Source organism: Doryrhamphus excisus, chromosome 14 (genome assembly GCF_030265055.1).
Source record: "Doryrhamphus excisus isolate RoL2022-K1 chromosome 14, RoL_Dexc_1.0, whole genome shotgun sequence".
NCBI classification, from domain to species: Eukaryota; Metazoa; Chordata; class Actinopteri; order Syngnathiformes; family Syngnathidae; genus Doryrhamphus; species Doryrhamphus excisus.
In genome coordinates, this window is record NC_080479.1 from 10582953 (window position 1) to 10599923 (window position 16971).

The window sequence follows — 16971 nt, forward strand, 5'->3', positions numbered from 1 at the left end:
AGAGGTGACACTGAGATACTTCAGAGTGTGGGGAGTTTCTATTGTTTCACAAGAAGTGTGAACTGCAACCTTGTAGTGGTCGGGTATGGACCCCTGGAGTATACTAGCCGCCACATTCATCTCCTGATAGGACTTCTTATGCTGGACTGGTTGAAGGAGGACAAAGAGCAGGTTGGGGATTGAGCACAGGGCTTGCAACAGAAGGAATGACTCCTCGGTGTGATGGACTTCCAGGGATATTGCCAGAGGCTCGGATGAATGCTGAAAGGAAGCCAGTGGCAGGAAGGTGGAAGTTGTGAACACCAAACACCAGGACAATGTATGATGCAGGCAAACTAGTGATATGAGTATACTCGGAGTAAACACAACCGGATTAGGGAGACTTCCAAGCACAACAGTGCTGTACTCCGGGAAGAATAACCAGCAACACTGGGAAGGAGCAGAGAAGTTTAAAATTTCCCGAGATGGGAAGCAGCAACACAGAACACGACAGGGCACCGAGAAGAGAACTGCGGTGTCAGGAATCAGAACGGTCACCTCATGGGGGAACCCTGCTCCAACACAAGGACATCCAAATGGAAGGGATCATAATCTCGGGATAGATGACACATGGACACATTTATGACTTGATGTCAAGGTCAAAGGAGGAGCGTTAGCAACTATCACCTCATCAGATGTGCTGAGAGCAAAGATGAGGAAAACAGGAAGGATCTTTTGTTGCTTTTAATAAATCATAAACTAGTGGGGGGGGGGGTGGGGCTGCACGGCGGTCGTGTGGTTAGCAGACCTCACAGCTAGGAGACCTGGGTTCAATCCCACCCTCGCCCATCTCTGTGTGGAGTTTGCATGTTCTCCCCGTGCATGCGTGGGTTTTCTCCGGGTACTCCGGTTTCCTCCCACATTCCAAAAACATGCTAGGCGACCAGTCCAGGGTGTACCCCGCCTCTCGCCTGAAGACAGCTGGGATAGGCTCCAGCACCCCCCACGACCCTCGTGAGGATAAGTGGTAGAAAATGAATGACTGAATGAATAAACTAGTGGGCAAGAACTTCAGCCACCTTGCCCCCCCGCTACTGCCCACACTGGCAATGAATGTTTGGTTTGTGGTCGTAGAGGCTACGGGTGTGATTTGGCAGCCATGTTTCCACTTGTCTGACCCGGGGCAGCTGTGTTTACAGATGTAACATACCACCACCGCAATTTAAACCCATTTAAAAGTGTGTTTGTGATGCCATGTGAGTTTGATAAAGGGCTGAAGGAAGCTCTCTGGATGATATTGTGGTTCCTTTGGCTTAACATCATTTAAATAAGTCACCCTCCTTAGATCACTGCATTACAGATAAGGATGACAAAATGGGAGTGGAGTATGATGGATGATAGTTGAAGTGCTGCTAAGTTACTCATGAGCACCACCTGCTGGCGTAATGAGTTACTGTGATTAATAGAAAAAAAAAAAGCTTAGATGGTTAATTTCGTTTTATTGCAAAAGCCCTGACTGATTTGCATAATGTCCCTGACGCCATAGTGAAATGTGCTTATGCACATAACAAGCTATTATAGACATTGCAGTGATGGGTTAAAAATGAAGCAGTGTGACCCTCATTCTGTCCCTCCCTCATGTCAAACATCAATCAAAGCTTCCTCCCCTCCCACAAGGTCCACTTTACAGCAACATCATAAACTTTCCTTGTGTGGCAGCCAATTTCCGTTCGCCTTGCCCAAGCATCCAAACCAAAAAATCAATTGTAGTCTTCATATTAGTGACACATACTTTGTTATGGGGTGGAAGCAAAGGTCTGTGGGAAGCGTGCTATATTTGAAGCAGTGGCTAATATAGTATGTATATATATTTAAAATATTATTTTTATACTGGTTTATATCCAAATTAGCAAAAAAGTGTTCAATTCATTGCAGTGAAAGGGAGGCAGACGTTTCAAAGGAAGCAACAATGTTACAAAAATGGCTACATACTCACAGGACACAGCGTTAGCTACATCTGCACCCCCCAAGGAGATGCAACACAACAATGCTCAGTTTTCAGTTCTTCTATGGATGATTTATCCTGCATTAGTGTGTCATTGCTGTACGTTGTTGTTAATGCAGTGTCCACATATCATGTGACTGCCCAGCAGCCAGTCCTCCTCACTGATTGTCTCCTCCTCCTTCCCTACTCCAGACTACTCAGGAGGACCTGGAGCTTTCATGGCCATGCTAGCCGGATAACTCCTGTTCCGTCTTAGCCCATCAGGTCCAAAGGGGGAGCCCGATCGACGCAGCCCACCCAGAGGCCCCAGCATTGGGCTTGGACTCACCGCTCTGGCCCCCGGTGCCCCGGCCACACCCAGCCGCTTCACCTTATCCAGCAGGTTGAGGTTGTGCACGGTCACGCTCACGTCAGTCTGACTCTCGCAGTCCCGCCCCCTCTGGCGGCCCCTCATCCCGGCCGTCACCTCCTTCAGGATGGAACGAGCCGGTTTGGAGGCCAGGAAGTTGTCATAGGAGGGGCTCTTGAAGTCGAAGCCCATGGAGGTGGCTACCGATGAAGCCCCCTGTCCTGTGGGGGAGTTTGGAGGGGTGGTGGGGCGCAGGGGGTCCGGGTCAGGGGGTCTGTTGGGAGCGACAGAGGTGCTGAATAAGACGCCTTCACTGCCTTGAGCGACGTCCAGACCCCGACTCTGGTGATACATGGCTGCAGAGATCCCTCTCTCCTGAAGGAGGCGTACTAAGCCCAGGGAGGTGCTGGTGGTGCGGGTGGCATCTCTGGGGACCAGTGTCACACACAAACATATGCATCTTATTCTAGGAAGATTTGGATACATTTTCTTGTGTTTCAGGAGCCTTGCCTGAGGTTAGTTGATGATTCAGAAGGTCTCAGACTGAGCCTGCGAGGCGTGCAGGGTGTTGCCGCTGGTGTTCCCAGTAGGGAGCTGGTCATCACACAGGAGGACGACGCGGGGATGGCATTGAGACTGCAAAACAAGGTGATGGATGTGGATAAGATGGTGAAAAATGTAATTGATGTTGCTTACCTGGGCGTGACCCGCGTCTGCTCATCAGTGGGATGCAGGATGCGGCATGTCGTGAAGGTGTAGGTGGCGCTGGTGTGGGCCATGCATTTACCCGGGTAGTACGCGGCTGCCAGCACAATCAACTGTCATGTCAAACAGCCACTGGATGAACATGTGTACGTCTCCCTTACCTAGAGCATCTGTGTTGCTGAGATGCGGCGAAGGGGACGGCGAAGGCGGAGAGGGTGGACCCAGGTGAGCCGGGGGCAGACTGGTGGCGCCGGCGGTCGTAGTGGTCGTGCAGGTAGCTGGAGAGGCGGTGGATGAGGAGGTGGGTAAATTCTGAAAGTAGCGATCTGCTGCTTCATCCTCCTCAAAGCTGCCCCATGAATACACCTGCACACATAAGAAGACCATTATTGTGTGTATGTTCCCATGAATAACACCATGGAAGAGGAAGGGCTCAGAATATATTAGCATACATGGACAGTGGACCCACAGACCTGGTCAAGCTCCAGTTCGAGGGGTCTGTAGCCTTTCGACACCACTCCCGGCCTTGCGTCCAGGATGACCCCGAGGTGCGGCTGGGCTAATTGCTGCCAGTGGTGCAGGGTGGCCGAGCCTGGTGGAAACACACGAGTGACCACTGGGGTGCGATACTACAAAAACGGTGCATATTAATGACGAACAGATGACAGCTGATTGGGGTGAGCAAAACAACGAAAAGACGTGAGAGGAAGAAATGAATGAGAAAAATGTATTTTATTGGAGGGAAATACACAACTGAATAGACATGGACAGAATGAGAATAGAAAGCAGATGAAAGGAAAGAAAAATGAACTGTGAGCATGAAAACACAAGCAGACACACAATTTGCCACAATATTAAATACACTTCTAATCTAATATTGCATCATACTAAGACGTTTTCTTATATTTTGGCCTATATTAGGCAACCTAAATATTAGAAAAACACATCCCAGTATGAAGCAGAGCAGTTCTAGAACTTCGTAAATGTTATTAAATTGCGTTAGTTAGAGTTAGAGTTCATATTGTGGCCAATGAGAATATACGATACTTCTTATTACCAACAGAGGGCAGTAAACGGCGTTTTTTCATCTGAATGGGGAACCTCTGCATCCACTTATACATAGAGTACATGCATTGGTACGTTTACAGCCATACTCTCGGTATGAGCAGAAGCAAAGAGCATTGGGAGGGAGGCGTGTCCGTCTTCTTGGTCGTCGCCTTCCTCTTCCTGCTCCCAGCCTCGTCCATCCCCAGCCCCGGTCTTCCTCACCCATCCTCTCCCTTTTTCTCCCTCTAGCACCCCCCCACCCAACGCACCCCGCGTTCCACTACCTCACCTTCAAGCGGCTTGACAATCTGGAGTTTATCAGGAAGGTAGGGCCCCCTAGAGGCCCACAAGTGAAGATTTCCCAGTGACATGATGCTTTCGGAAGGAGTGATCATGCCCCCGTGGCCCAGAGTGTCTGGGTGACTTCCTCCTCGCTTGCGCTCTCTCTCTTCCTCAAAGAAGCGCCTCTCGCTCAGGTTGTTTTGACGGCGTAGAGACAAGCGACGCAGGGCCAGACGCAAATCCTCAGCTCCACTCGCCTTCTTCTCTTGGCCTTCTGTCATCCTTGCAGAATTAGAAGTCACATTTTAACAGCGTTAAACCCCCCCCCCCCCCCCACATATCCCATTTGTCCTCACCTCTCCTGATTGGACGCAGTCTCCATGAGGATGCTCTGCGTGCGGTTGTCAAGAGTGACGCCGTCCCCAGCGAAGTCCCCTCCGCACACACTGGAGTGAGGACTGGTGAGACCGCTGGACTGCGGCGACGTGCGGGATGAGGACAGGGACTGGTTGGAGCCCGGGATGTTGGCGCCGGTCGGGGTCAGAGAGCGCTGACGGACCGTCTGGTTGACGTTCTTGACTGTCTCGAAAACACGCTTGCGATGGATTCTAAAAAGGCAGCATTATTGGATGCAGAGTAGCTTAGTTAAGACTGAATGAATGAATAGGATTTGTAGTCCTTTGATACTTATAGGTTATCACATGGTTTGTCTGGTATCAGGCCCCGTATCATGCCCCCAAGTGTCAGTATCAGCCCGAGACCGAAGGTCAGGGCCAATTAATACTGTAGTATTAATTGTACATTATCACACTACAGTATTAATTGGTCAATTAATACTGTAGTATGTGATAAAGTACATTATCACATACTACAGTATTAATTAACCCTGTACCCTAGAAACCGCACATGAATGATACGGGAAAAGGCCGAAATGATACTGTGTCAATGCCCAGGGCAGTAATACTGATAAACTATAGAGTTTAACCATGTCCAGTATCAGCCCCCGTAGCTGTCCACTCAGAGCGCGCTGCACTGGTATCGTGCCCGTGAAACAACCAATCAGAGAACAGCGCACGAGCGTGAACACACAGCGTTTGTTTTGCTGCCGTCTGTGCTCTGTCAACATGTCAGCGGTTGACATTCCCGGCGAAAGACAAATAGGAAAAATAGCAAACAGAATATTAGAAATGGAACGTTTTATCACCATTAATGAGGAGGACACTCTTGAAATGATCGAAAAAACTAAAAATGTAAATACAAGCTCATGATTAAATACTATGTGATAATAAGATCATCACATGGTTTGTCTGGTATCAGGCCCAGTATCATGCCCCCAAGTGTCAGTATCAGCCCGAGACAGAACCTATAAATCTCATACGGCGACCTCCACTCTCAATTACAACATCGGTTCTGTTGCTGCTTTGTTGTGCAATAACTCATTTTTAAGTCATTTTGCAGTTAGTAGGTGTATATTTAATATGGTTTCATGTGGTAGATATGTTTATGAATGTAGTATAATATACTTTATACATACTTTTGCTGTTCACACTCTGGGTCATCCAGACTTAACTCCTTTCTCATTGTTCCCTCAATCTCTGCAGCCAATGAGTCCTGTAAAACACATGTCAATCAAAAAACTTACACACATACACACAGTTCTCCCTCACCATGGGGTACAGTCCCAGAGGATGGTAGCGCCTGGGTGTTCCCACAGCGTAGTTTCTGTTCCTCAGGTTTTTCAGCTCCTCCTGGGCCTCGTGCAGCATCTCTATACACTCGCAGTACTTCTCCTCCAGCTCTTGCAGCTGTTATGACATTCGATATGTAAAAAGCTCTTTTACAGTGTGTAGTGGGCGTGGCCTCACCTCTGCAGTGAGTTGCCTTTGAGCATCCTTGGCTGCGATGAGATGCTGGGAGAGCTCTTCATTCTCCACCGCCAACTGCACACAGGTATACGGAATAAGCAGAGGAAGCAATGCAACGTGGGTACTTGTGTGTCTTCACCCACGGATTTGGCTTTCTTTTGCAGGTCTACAATTTGGGAGAGGAGGTGTGTAATCTCTTCCTGTTGTCGGGAGGCATCATCGGTCTTACGGGCCAGTTCCTCTGCGATGGTAGAAATCTGCAGACTGGACAACCCTACGAGGTGAAAAGTTAGTTTGGGGTGCAAAGAAAGGTAACAAAAAACAAATACAAGCAGGGTTGGATGGCGCCTCGCACCCCCACGCTACTCATTCATGAGAGTCGCCGCCATTATTCCTGGTTTGAAAAAAACTGGGCTGTCTCAAGCACAATTTTAGCATACAGTATTACAGTACTAGAGGATGATCTATCCCACCACAAAACATTTGGGGGACGTTTTGACTACGTGGAAGGAATTTATAACAGTTGGCTGGTCCCAATATATCGATATCGATAGCACCATTCATCGTTCTTGAGTTATTTAGTGTTTAATGCTGCATTCTGATTGGACGAGCGTTTTTTCGTGATTAACTCCCAAAGGGTAGATCCTATCGACTTGGAACCAAGTCCTACCCTCCAATAAGGTAGGACGAGCTTTCCAACAAGGCCAACCAGGACTTTCTACAACTCAAGACACCATTTTGTTGTAGAAAGTCGTGGGTGGCATTGTTTTCTAATGCTGCATTCTGATTGGACGAGCGTTTTTTCGCGATTAACTCCCAAAGGGTAGTTCCTATCGATTTGGAACCAAGTCCTACCCTCCAATAAGGCAGGACGAGCTTTCCAATGACGCCAACCAGGACTTTCTACAACTCGAGATACACCATTTTGTTGTAGAAAGTAGTGGCTGGCATTGTTTTCTAATGCTGCATTCTGATTGGACGAGCATTTTTTTCGCGATTAACTCCCAAAGGGTAGGTCCTATCGACTTGGAACCAAGTCCTACCCTCCAATAAGGCAGGAGAAGCTTTCCAATGACGCCAACCAGGACTTTCTACAACTCGATACACCATTTTGTTGTAGAAAGTCATGGGTGGCATTGTTTTCTAATGCAGCATTCTGATTGGATGAACATTTTTTGTGAAATAAACACAGCATTTTCAGTAGAAACCCAATAAAAAACCTACTGAGTTCCTTCACACAGTCATTGACAAGCTGCTGCTCCTTTTCCTCGTACGTTTCAGTCTCTGACTTGAGATGGCTAGCCTGCACAGAAAAGAAGATGAGGATGATATATTTTGCTTCCGCGGTGGCACTTATCTAGCGGCTCTACTCTGAGCTCCTCCCGGATGACTGAGCTCCTCACCCTATCTCTTACCTCAAATTATATTATTTATATATATATGTATATATCATTTGTGTGCCGAAACACCTCAGACCGGAGCGACAGGTTCTCTTCCTCCAGCTCTTTGAGTTTCTTCTGCAGCGTGTCGCTCAGGAAGCTTCCACAGGCGCCTTCAATGCGATTCTTCTTGCCCCTTTTGGAAAACATCAACACAAGGTCAGCCTCCCCAACACACATTCCTGATTTTAAGCCCTCTAATTCATGCGAGTGATTTAAATGCTGACGTTGGGGAAGCGCCCGACTCCTCCTCGCTCTCCTCGGCCGCGCTGGTGTAAAACTGCAGCAGCTCGTCCTTCAGGTTGAGCTCATGGTGCAGCTGCGCCACCTGGAAGAGGACACGTCAGAGAGAATCCTGGCATGCTGAATGCTACTTTACACATCTGTGTGTGGACCTCCTCAGTGATTTGTCCCACTTGCTCCTCCAGATAGTCATTCTGCTCTGTCAGAACTCGGTTCTTCTTCAGGAGGGACTGGCCGATCCTTGCTGCCAACTCCAGATCTCTCTCTTTCTAATACGAATAAAGAGGAGATAGATTTACATGTTCAAACACAAAGATCCGGGTAATGGAAATAGCACCTCCTCCAGAAGACGTGTGACGGCGTCAATGTCATTGTAGGTCTTCGTCATCTGGCCCACTCTGTCTGCACAGAGCACTGTGGAAACAGGAAGCGGAGGTTAACACACGCAGAGTCCATCTCCAGTCACGTAACCTCGGCAGATTGTAGAAGATTCCTCACAAAAAGATTTGTATTGAGATGTGGACTCCTATAGAGTAGCTACATACAATAGATCTTCCACAATCTTTACCTATTCCAGCTGTATTGGAATTGGATTTCCAAATTAGTGCAGACTTACAGAAGTATTTAAGCGTCTCTTCTATCTGCTCGGTGGTCAGGTCCAGCGGGGTGTCGGAGGCCACCAGGGGCGTGTGCAGCCAGTCATCATTGTCGTAGCCGTAGACGGTGTCCGCCCGGAGGCGATAAACCGGCAGCTGCTCCTCTAAGAGGCTGATGATTTCAAACTCTGGCAGGTCGGTGCTGTTGCACACATCTGAACATACACAGAACCAACACTCGCTGTCATAGACTAGCACGCTAATTCTCTAACTGTGGTTTGGACCGCATTCTAAAAATAGAAAATCAAAGTCAAACATATGTCAGTTAGTACTCGGACTACAACTCGCAGCCTGACCTGTGATGGTCTCGGCGTCCTTGTAGTCCGAGGGCGCCCGGTGTGCTTCAAGCTCCGTGGACTCGCCCTCCCCTACATACTGCTCCTCGTCAGTGTGGTCGGGATCCGGATCTGGGTCGGGGTCCGGGTCTGGGGCGGGGGGGAGGGAGGGTACTGGGGAGGCCAGCTTGGCTCGGCAATCAGTAGAGAAGGGAAGCGGCGGCCATTGACCTCTAACAGAAAGACAGGGATGTACTAAGTCCAAGTCCGGCCTTTAACTTGAGTGCTGCTGAGTCTGCAGTGGGATGCTTGCCAACGATGAACTTAAATCTTAAAAAGTGTCTCTTCATTACCATTTTATAGCATGCTAACTGATTTGGTTATCATGCGTCCTCATGTAACAGCATATAACAGCATATAGAGTGAGTGACCTTGCAGCACTTCCTTCTGAGTCCTCCAAGGACTGAAACAGAACATAGTGTACAAAGGCGGGGGATTTGACATCAGCACTATTAATACACTAGATGGAAATAAGAAATCTTTTGTTCAAAACCACTAGGCGGCATATTAGCATTATGTATCTATCTGGAGTGTTCCATTATGAAAAGTCCTTTGTTGGCATATTGTAGTGACTGATAATAACCCAGTTTATTAACGAGCAAGTGCAGACACTGATGAAGTGGGTCAGGGGTTCATTCATGTGGCAGTGTTATTTGAGGGTGTGGCTTCACCCTCATCACCATGTGACGTCACGGATGCGGCTCCGTGTCCTTACGAGGACACAATAAACAGCACATGACCATCATCAGCTCACTGCACGATGCATTACATCACGACTTGAAATGATTTGTTTAAAAAAGTACTTACGCTCACTGGTGACCGGCTTGAACGGGGTAGACAAAGAAGATCTTTTTGGGTGATGCTCGCCGTCTCACAGTGTTCGCAGGCCAGGGTAGAGGGCGGTGTTATCCGTGTTATCCGCTACCGAAGACCCACTTCCGGGCACTGGCAGCTCGTGACAGTCAAGGTCACGTTCGGAAGGTTTTCCAAAATCGCTAGCAAGCCGGGCCTGTCATATTCCCCTGCAGCCATCTCTTGTTACTGTCTCATATTCTCCATGGAGCCTCCCTTGACAGCGTCAAGTACCATATGCATGACACAATAATACTTCCGGGTGTACATTTCAAAATAAAAGGCAGACGATGTACAGCCTTGGCGAAAGAGTCATGTAAAGTTCTAATTACTCCAGAAAGTATAATTGATCGGAGCTAGTATTTGTATTGTGTTCAAATACACTTTCAAATGCTCTGATGGAGTGATATTTCATCAAATACTGGGATTTCACGTTTTGGCAGAGCAAACATTGCATGGATGTAATTTCATTTTGTTTTCTAATAATGTCCAGTATGCTGTCATTTTCTGGTTGCACGTTTTGGTGCTGTGTGGGAGTCCACGGTGTCGAGATTTGGAGAAGGTATTGGAGCCCAAGAGGACCAGGTAATTGTTGCGTCATGTCAGGTGTGTGTGTGTGGCCTTGTGGTTTGATTGACTACCGATACTGCTCTGTGCTTCCATAGCATGACGTTTGATGCCGCACCATCGTATTCCATTCAGTCGATGCATCAGCGTCCAAAGCGGATTCCTTCATCCCCAGACAGGTAATAGGTAACAGGGAGCCTAATTACCAGGTGAGTGAATGCTTAGCTGGCGTGGCTCACTTGTTTTTCGGCGGTGGTGGGCCATGTCAATTTTCTTAATGGGTTTTGGTTTGTTCGATACTACGTGTAAATACTCTACAATAAAATGTAGATACAAATAAAAAATAATAATTAAAAAAATAATAATAAAAGGGGTTCAAGCTCAGGTGTGGTTCTTAAATTGAGCAGCAGGTGGCAGCATTGAGCCAGCGTTCAAACCACGTTACTGTATAGTTTAGGTGCACCCTATAGAAACAGACGGACGTAATACGGGGGGGGATGTCCCATGCACTTTTTCAAAAGGAAGTTTCGGTCCCCTGTTGTTTTTTTATCGTCAAAGCTGAAAAGGGCCGCCGAAGCTGAATCCTGTTTCCCCTTAGATCGCCCACAAACTCATCAATTGACGCAGTTGATTGGCCGTCGCCGCTGTCACTCCACGAGCGCCAGAACTTGTAAGTCCACCAGAGCCCGTTTTGGTTTATCTTCCATCGTAAGTTGATAAAATGGTGGATGTTTATTGAGCCTGCTTCACGTTTTGAATCTCATTGAACACAACATTTGTGTCTGTGCTTGTGTGCGCGTGCGTGTGTTGCCCCCCCATCTGTAACCAACGTGTACCCCCTCATTTCTGAAATCTACATTTTTTTCCTTGAGTGTTATGTAAGAAAAAAAAGTTAGTTTGTTTCAGGCATGCTTAATAGTTTACATTAAAGAGCAATAAAATCAATGAATTCTAATGTAGGCTGCATAAAAAAATGACCTACGTAAAACATTGCTGTACCACGTGACACGACTATACTTTGTACTTTGAGCTTTCTGCAGGATAATGAGAAATCTTATTCACTATCTTCAGGTCATTACTTTCAACTTCCCTAAAAAAATGAATTTCGACCAAATCCTTTCTGCCATCGGCGGCTTTGGGAAATTCCAGAAGATTTTGTACATTTGGATATGTTTACCCCAAGTCCTGCTGGCCTTCCACATGATGGTGAGCATCTTCACTGGAGCCACACCACCGCATCGATGCCGGGAAAGCCGCAGCTCTGAAGTTTGGAATCGGTCGCTCTTTGACGCTCACGTCAGTCCTAACTTCAGTCTGGCGGAGTCTGCCTGCTTCTCTTCAGACGCCAACCACACTGGGCTGACCCCCTGCGGTCAGGGATGGGTGTACAAGCAGGACACCTTCCAGAGCACCACAGTCACAGAGGTGATGCATACACACTCCATACAAGCACCATCAAGCATGCATGGGGAGACCTGGATAGGACTTGGCTAACACACAGTATGTGGCAGGACCGCTCAGACTGCAGCAGTAGTAGCAGTAGCAGTTGGAATCATGCTGTGCATTAACAGTACAACAAGAACAGCTCTCCATACTGTACATTAACATGTCGGTGGATACATCAGTGTATGTATGTATGTATGTATGTTGGATACATCAGTGTATGTATGTATGTCGGTGGATACATCAGTGTATGTATGTATGCATGTATGTCGGTAGATAAATCAGTGTACGTATGTATGTATGTATGTCAGTAGATAAATCAGTGTATGTATGTATGTATGTATGTCGGTGGATACATCAGTGTATGTATGTATGTATGTGTGTGGATACATTGGTGTATGGATGGATGGATGTATGTATGTCGGTGGATACATCGGTGTATGTATGGATGTATGGATGTCGGTGGATACATCAGTGTATGTATGTATGTATGTATGTATGTATGTATGTTGGTGGATACATCAGTGTATGTATGTATGTGGATACATCAGTGTATGTATGTATGTCGGTGGATACATCAGTGTATGTATGTATGTATGTATGTATGTATGTATGTATGTATGTATGTATGTATGTGTGTGGATACATTGGTGTATGGATGGATGTATGTATGTCGGTGGATACATCGGTGTATGTATGGATGTATGTATGTATGTATGTATGGCGGTGGATACATCAGTGTATGTATGTATGTCGGTGGATACATCAGTGTATATATTTATGTGGATACATCGTGTATGTATGTATGTATATGTGGATACATCAGTTTATGTATGTATGTATGTATGTACGTATGTCGGTGGATACATCAGTGTATGTATGTATGTATGTATGTATGTGTGTGGATACATTGGTGTATGGATGGATGTATGTATGTCGGTGGATACATCGGTGTATGTATGGATGTATGTATGTATGGCGGTGGATACATCAGTGTATGTATGTATGTATGTATGTCGGTGGATACATCAGTGTATGTATGTATGTATATGTGGATACATCAGTTTATGTATGTATGTATGTATGTATGTCGGTGGATACATCAGTGTATGTATATATGTGAGCGGATGCATGGGTGGATCTATAGATTTGCGGTCACACTAGTGTAAAAATGCGTTAACCAGTGACCAAAGTGTTAGGACTGCTTTAAAGTGAGGTATTTAGAAGGGTGTTGGAGTCAAATCCATTGGGATTGTCTAAATACTTAGTGTTGTATTTCACTAACGTCGTCTTCCATCATCTCCCAGTGGGACCTTGTGTGCGACCGAGCGGGACTGAACACCCTGGGATCATCTATCTACATGTTTGGACTGCTGGTGGGGTCGGTGGCCTTTGGATCCATGGCTGACAGGTAGGCGTCGCCTCTTGAGTGCACGGCGCCAACACACAGCCACAGCCTTGGCATCAAAGCATGGCTGGCGAGGCGGAGCCAGCTGGAGTCCTCGGTGTACGGTGACCATGTAGAAGTAGAATACGCGGATCACTGAACAAGACTGAAAATGGCCGCTAGTCGTATCTTGTACAACACGATAAAACTTGATAAAACTTTTATTATGACGGACCGCACAGTGGCAATGGAAGCACATGTTTTCCTAGATACGGCAGGAGGTTCGTGCTGCTGCTGTCCATCGCTCTTCAGACGGTGTTTGGAGTCGCGGCGGCCTTTTCGCCCAACTTCATCGTTTATGTGATGCTTCGTTTCATCATTGGCACCACCATATCTGGAGTCATCATGAACGCATTCGTACTAGGTAAACCTCATACAATCCTACCTATCCTGTCCCATAATATTTGGACTTTATTTACACAGCCAAATTTTCCAAAATGTACAACTTTATTCATAGTTTTTTGGTTTCTAATATTGTGATACTGTGTGCTACTAAATTGAAGTTGTATTCCACGGTTCCCCTTCAGGCACAGAGTGGACGTGCACCAAGAGGCGTATGTTGGCCGGCATCATCACAGACTTCGCCTTTGGTGCGGGTTACATGCTGCTGTCGGGTGTGGCCTACCTGATACGTGATTGGAGGAAGTTACAAGTGGCTATATCAGCCCCCGGCTTCCTGCTCATCTTCTATATATGGTAGGGGACAACATCTAAGAAACCACGCAACCTGCGCTTAAATGCATCATACATCTTCTCTTTGGTCTCGCCAGGGTTGTTCCTCACTCTGCCAGGTGGCTGCTGGCCAACGACAGACGGGCGGAGGCCATCGCGCTCCTCCACAAGGCAGCGCTTGTTAACGGGCGTGTCTTGCCTCCTGCTGTTCAAGTAAGGCCCCGCCCACACCACTATTGCAAGGAAATATGTTTCTCTAACGTTTTCATTCATTCATTCACGGGGGGTGCTGGAGCCTATCCCGGCTGTCTCCGGGCAAGAGGCGGGGTACACCCTGGACTGGTGGCCAGCCAATCACAGGGCACATATAGACAAACAACCATTCACACTCACATTCATACCTATGGACAATTTGGAGTCACCAATTAACCTAGCATGTTTTTGGAATGTGGGAGGAAACCGGAGTACCCGGAGAAAACCCACGCATGCACGGGGAGAACATGCAAACTCCACACAGAGATGGCCGAGGGTGGAATTGAACCCTGGTCTTCTAGCTGTGAGGTCTGCACGCTAACTACTTGAAAACACGTAATGGTCCCCCTTACCACTTTTGTCAAATCACCACCTCCAATTATCCATCCATCCATTTTCCTCTGCTTATCCGGGTCCGGGTCGCGGGGGCAGCAGTCTTAGTCGGGAAGCCCAGACTTCCCGGTCCCCGGCCACCTCCTCCAGCTCCACCGGGAGGACACCAAGGCGTTCCCAGGCCAGCTGTGAGACATAATCCCTCCAGCATGTCCTAGGTCTGCCCCGGGGCCTTTTCCCGGCTGGGCATGCCCAGAACACCTCACCAGGGAGGCGTCCGGGAGGCATCCGGGAGGCATCCGGACTAGATGCCCGAGCCACCTCAACTGACTCCTTTCGATGTGAAGGAGAAGCGGCTATACTCTGAGCCCCTCCCGGATGACGGAGCTCCTCACCCTATCTCTTACCTCAAATTATATTATTTATATATATATAATTTTTTTTTAAACTTGTGTTCCACTTTATGCAGGTGGAGAAGTGTTGCATGGCGCGTGGAGAGAGGAGAACATCCAAAGTAGTGGATCTCATCCAAACTCCTCAGATGAGGAAGCGGACCCTGATTTTGTTCTACCTTTGGTAAAGTATCAGCACTATCAATATGGCGACGACTCCTGGTGTCATTGGGTCTCGTGTACCTTTGCTAGGTTTGTGAACATGTTGGTGTATTACTGCCTCTCGCTGGGCGTGTCCCGCTTGGGCACCGACCTCTACATGACCCAGTTCGTGTTCGGCTTGGTGGAGATTCCGGCGCGTTCTCTGGTGCTCATCACCCTGCCGTTCAGCCGACGTCTCTCTCAGTGTTTTCATGGCCCTGGGGGGGTTGGCCTGTCTGCTTATGCTGGCTGTTCCCGCAGGTGAGGTTGACATCTTTTATCATCATGTACCAGCTCAGTTTATTTTTTATTTAAAAATATGCATCAGATCATCCCAACGTCCTGACTGCAATGGCGATGGCGGGGAAATTTGGAATAACGGCCTCCTTAGCGATCATCTACGTGTACACTGCTGAGATATTCCCAACTGTGCTCCGGTGGGATTATTTTCATGGCTCTAAAATACTAATATGTATACTATATATAAGTGACATCCTGTCATGTGACCTGTCAGGCAAACAGGCATAGGTGTGTCCAGTATGTTTGCAAGAATGGGGGGAGTCTTGGCCCCCGTTATCAACATGCTCCACAATGTCACCCCCACCATACCACTGCTCATCTTCGGGGCATCCCAACTCCTGGGTGCCGCCCTGGCCTTGGCGCTGCCCGAAACGGCAAACAGACCCCTTCCTGACTTGGTGGAGGATGCAGAGAACTGGGACACAAGGTATCGCTAGTTTCCATTTCTTCCTTGGGGGGGTTCTGAACATTTCACATTATTTTGTCAGGCGGCCGCCTCCCACCCAGGAGCATCTTGCTACACGTGAAGCCCCCAGCCCGGATCAGCACTGACCATGTTTACGTGTCCATGCAGGTACAAGTCAAAAGGTAACTACACACTGGCTACTACTCATGTAACATATACTTATATCTTACATCACTATATAAGGCAGGGGTCTCAAACACGCGGCCCGCGGGCCAAATGTGGCCCGCAGGACACTAGTTTGAGGCCCCCGCCTTGAAATGAAAGTTTAATGTCAGTGCGCCCCGCGCAAGTTTGATATGGATGCTGTATGGTATCATGTACCCAGAAAAAATTATTACGTTTGATTAACGTTCATGTTAAAGGTTAAATAACTGTTAATAGTTATCCTCCCTATCCGTGTGGAAGTGGTAAGTTTTTGGCTATTTAAGTTTAAAGGAAATAACTTGAAGGCTACCGTTTAGGTCGCTAGCTCTCTAGTTTGCGAGTTAGCATGTGTCTCAAGACCCTGCAGTTGCGCAATATGTTGTAAATAAAAAGAGTATAAATGTGACTATAGTCGTGTTTTGTCATGTCTACAGGGCTCTAATAATGCTTTGTTCATTTTAATCTGAAAAAAATAATTTGTCTACCCACCAACTATATGTGCTTTAAGTTTTTATTATTATATTTATTTTACTGATTGATTTTCTTTATTCTTGGTTTATTTATTTTTCATCTTATTTTGTGCAGAAAAATAAAAATTAAGATATCTGAGAACAGTGGAATGTTTTATCAGAGCTTTTCTTGTAGAAAATCGGAACCAAAGCACTGAAAAAGTTTGTATATTTTTCTGTTTTTAATAAATGCGTTTTTGTTTTTTTTTTTGGAAAACCTGATGCGGCCCAGCCTTGCCCAGACCCTAGCTCCAGTGGCCCCCAGGTAAATTGAGTTTGAGATCCCTGATATAAGGTCTACTGTGTATTGATTAGACAGTACCCCCCCACACACACACACAGACATAACTGCTTCCATGTTACGTTAAAATACCATCTAGATGCCTATTTAGCCTGTTCTTCGTTTGTATTATTACTATACTTGCCTTTCAAGTTGAATTGTCTTTACGTATGAAAAGGACCGTCTATAAATGTACACCAGGAATAAA

General features: G+C 47.0%; 2 protein-coding genes across 3 annotated transcripts; one reads left to right on the forward strand and one right to left on the reverse strand.

Annotated features, from left to right (window-relative positions):
• Positions 1 to 1329: 1329 nt before the first annotated feature.
• On the reverse strand, positions 1330 to 9072 carry LOC131101608 (trafficking kinesin-binding protein 1-like). 2 transcript variants are annotated; one of them, XM_058046903.1, is made up of 18 exons: positions 8867 to 9072; positions 8531 to 8725; positions 8252 to 8328; positions 8067 to 8183; positions 7899 to 7999; positions 7702 to 7807; positions 7457 to 7535; positions 6376 to 6506; positions 6233 to 6307; positions 6035 to 6172; positions 5902 to 5978; positions 4724 to 4975; positions 4375 to 4649; positions 3491 to 3630; positions 3200 to 3404; positions 3030 to 3135; positions 2844 to 2969; positions 1330 to 2760 (listed from the first exon to the last, which is right to left on the reverse strand). In XM_058046903.1, exons 3-18 carry the CDS (start codon positions 8300 to 8302, stop codon positions 2178 to 2180), a joined length of 2562 nt encoding a protein of 853 aa, XP_057902886.1. In that variant the 5' UTR covers positions 8303 to 8328; positions 8531 to 8725; positions 8867 to 9072; the 3' UTR covers positions 1330 to 2177. The 2 variants fall into 2 exon arrangements, with proteins under 2 accessions (XP_057902886.1, XP_057902887.1); XM_058046904.1 differs by having other exon boundaries at positions 1331 to 2760; positions 3512 to 3630.
• A 1292-nt stretch (positions 9073 to 10364) lies between these two features.
• On the forward strand, positions 10365 to 16968 carry LOC131101611 (organic cation transporter protein-like). Its single transcript, XM_058046906.1, is given in 14 exon segments — positions 10365 to 10533; positions 10923 to 10994; positions 11396 to 11749; positions 13075 to 13178; positions 13424 to 13578; positions 13742 to 13910; positions 13985 to 14099; positions 14941 to 15047; positions 15116 to 15262; positions 15264 to 15325; positions 15393 to 15501; positions 15579 to 15791; positions 15853 to 15952; positions 16716 to 16968. Coding segments are annotated over 11 exon segments (1572 nt in total). The 5' UTR covers positions 10365 to 10533; positions 10923 to 10994; positions 11396 to 11422; the 3' UTR covers positions 15917 to 15952; positions 16716 to 16968.
• Positions 16969 to 16971: the final 3 nt, after the last annotated feature.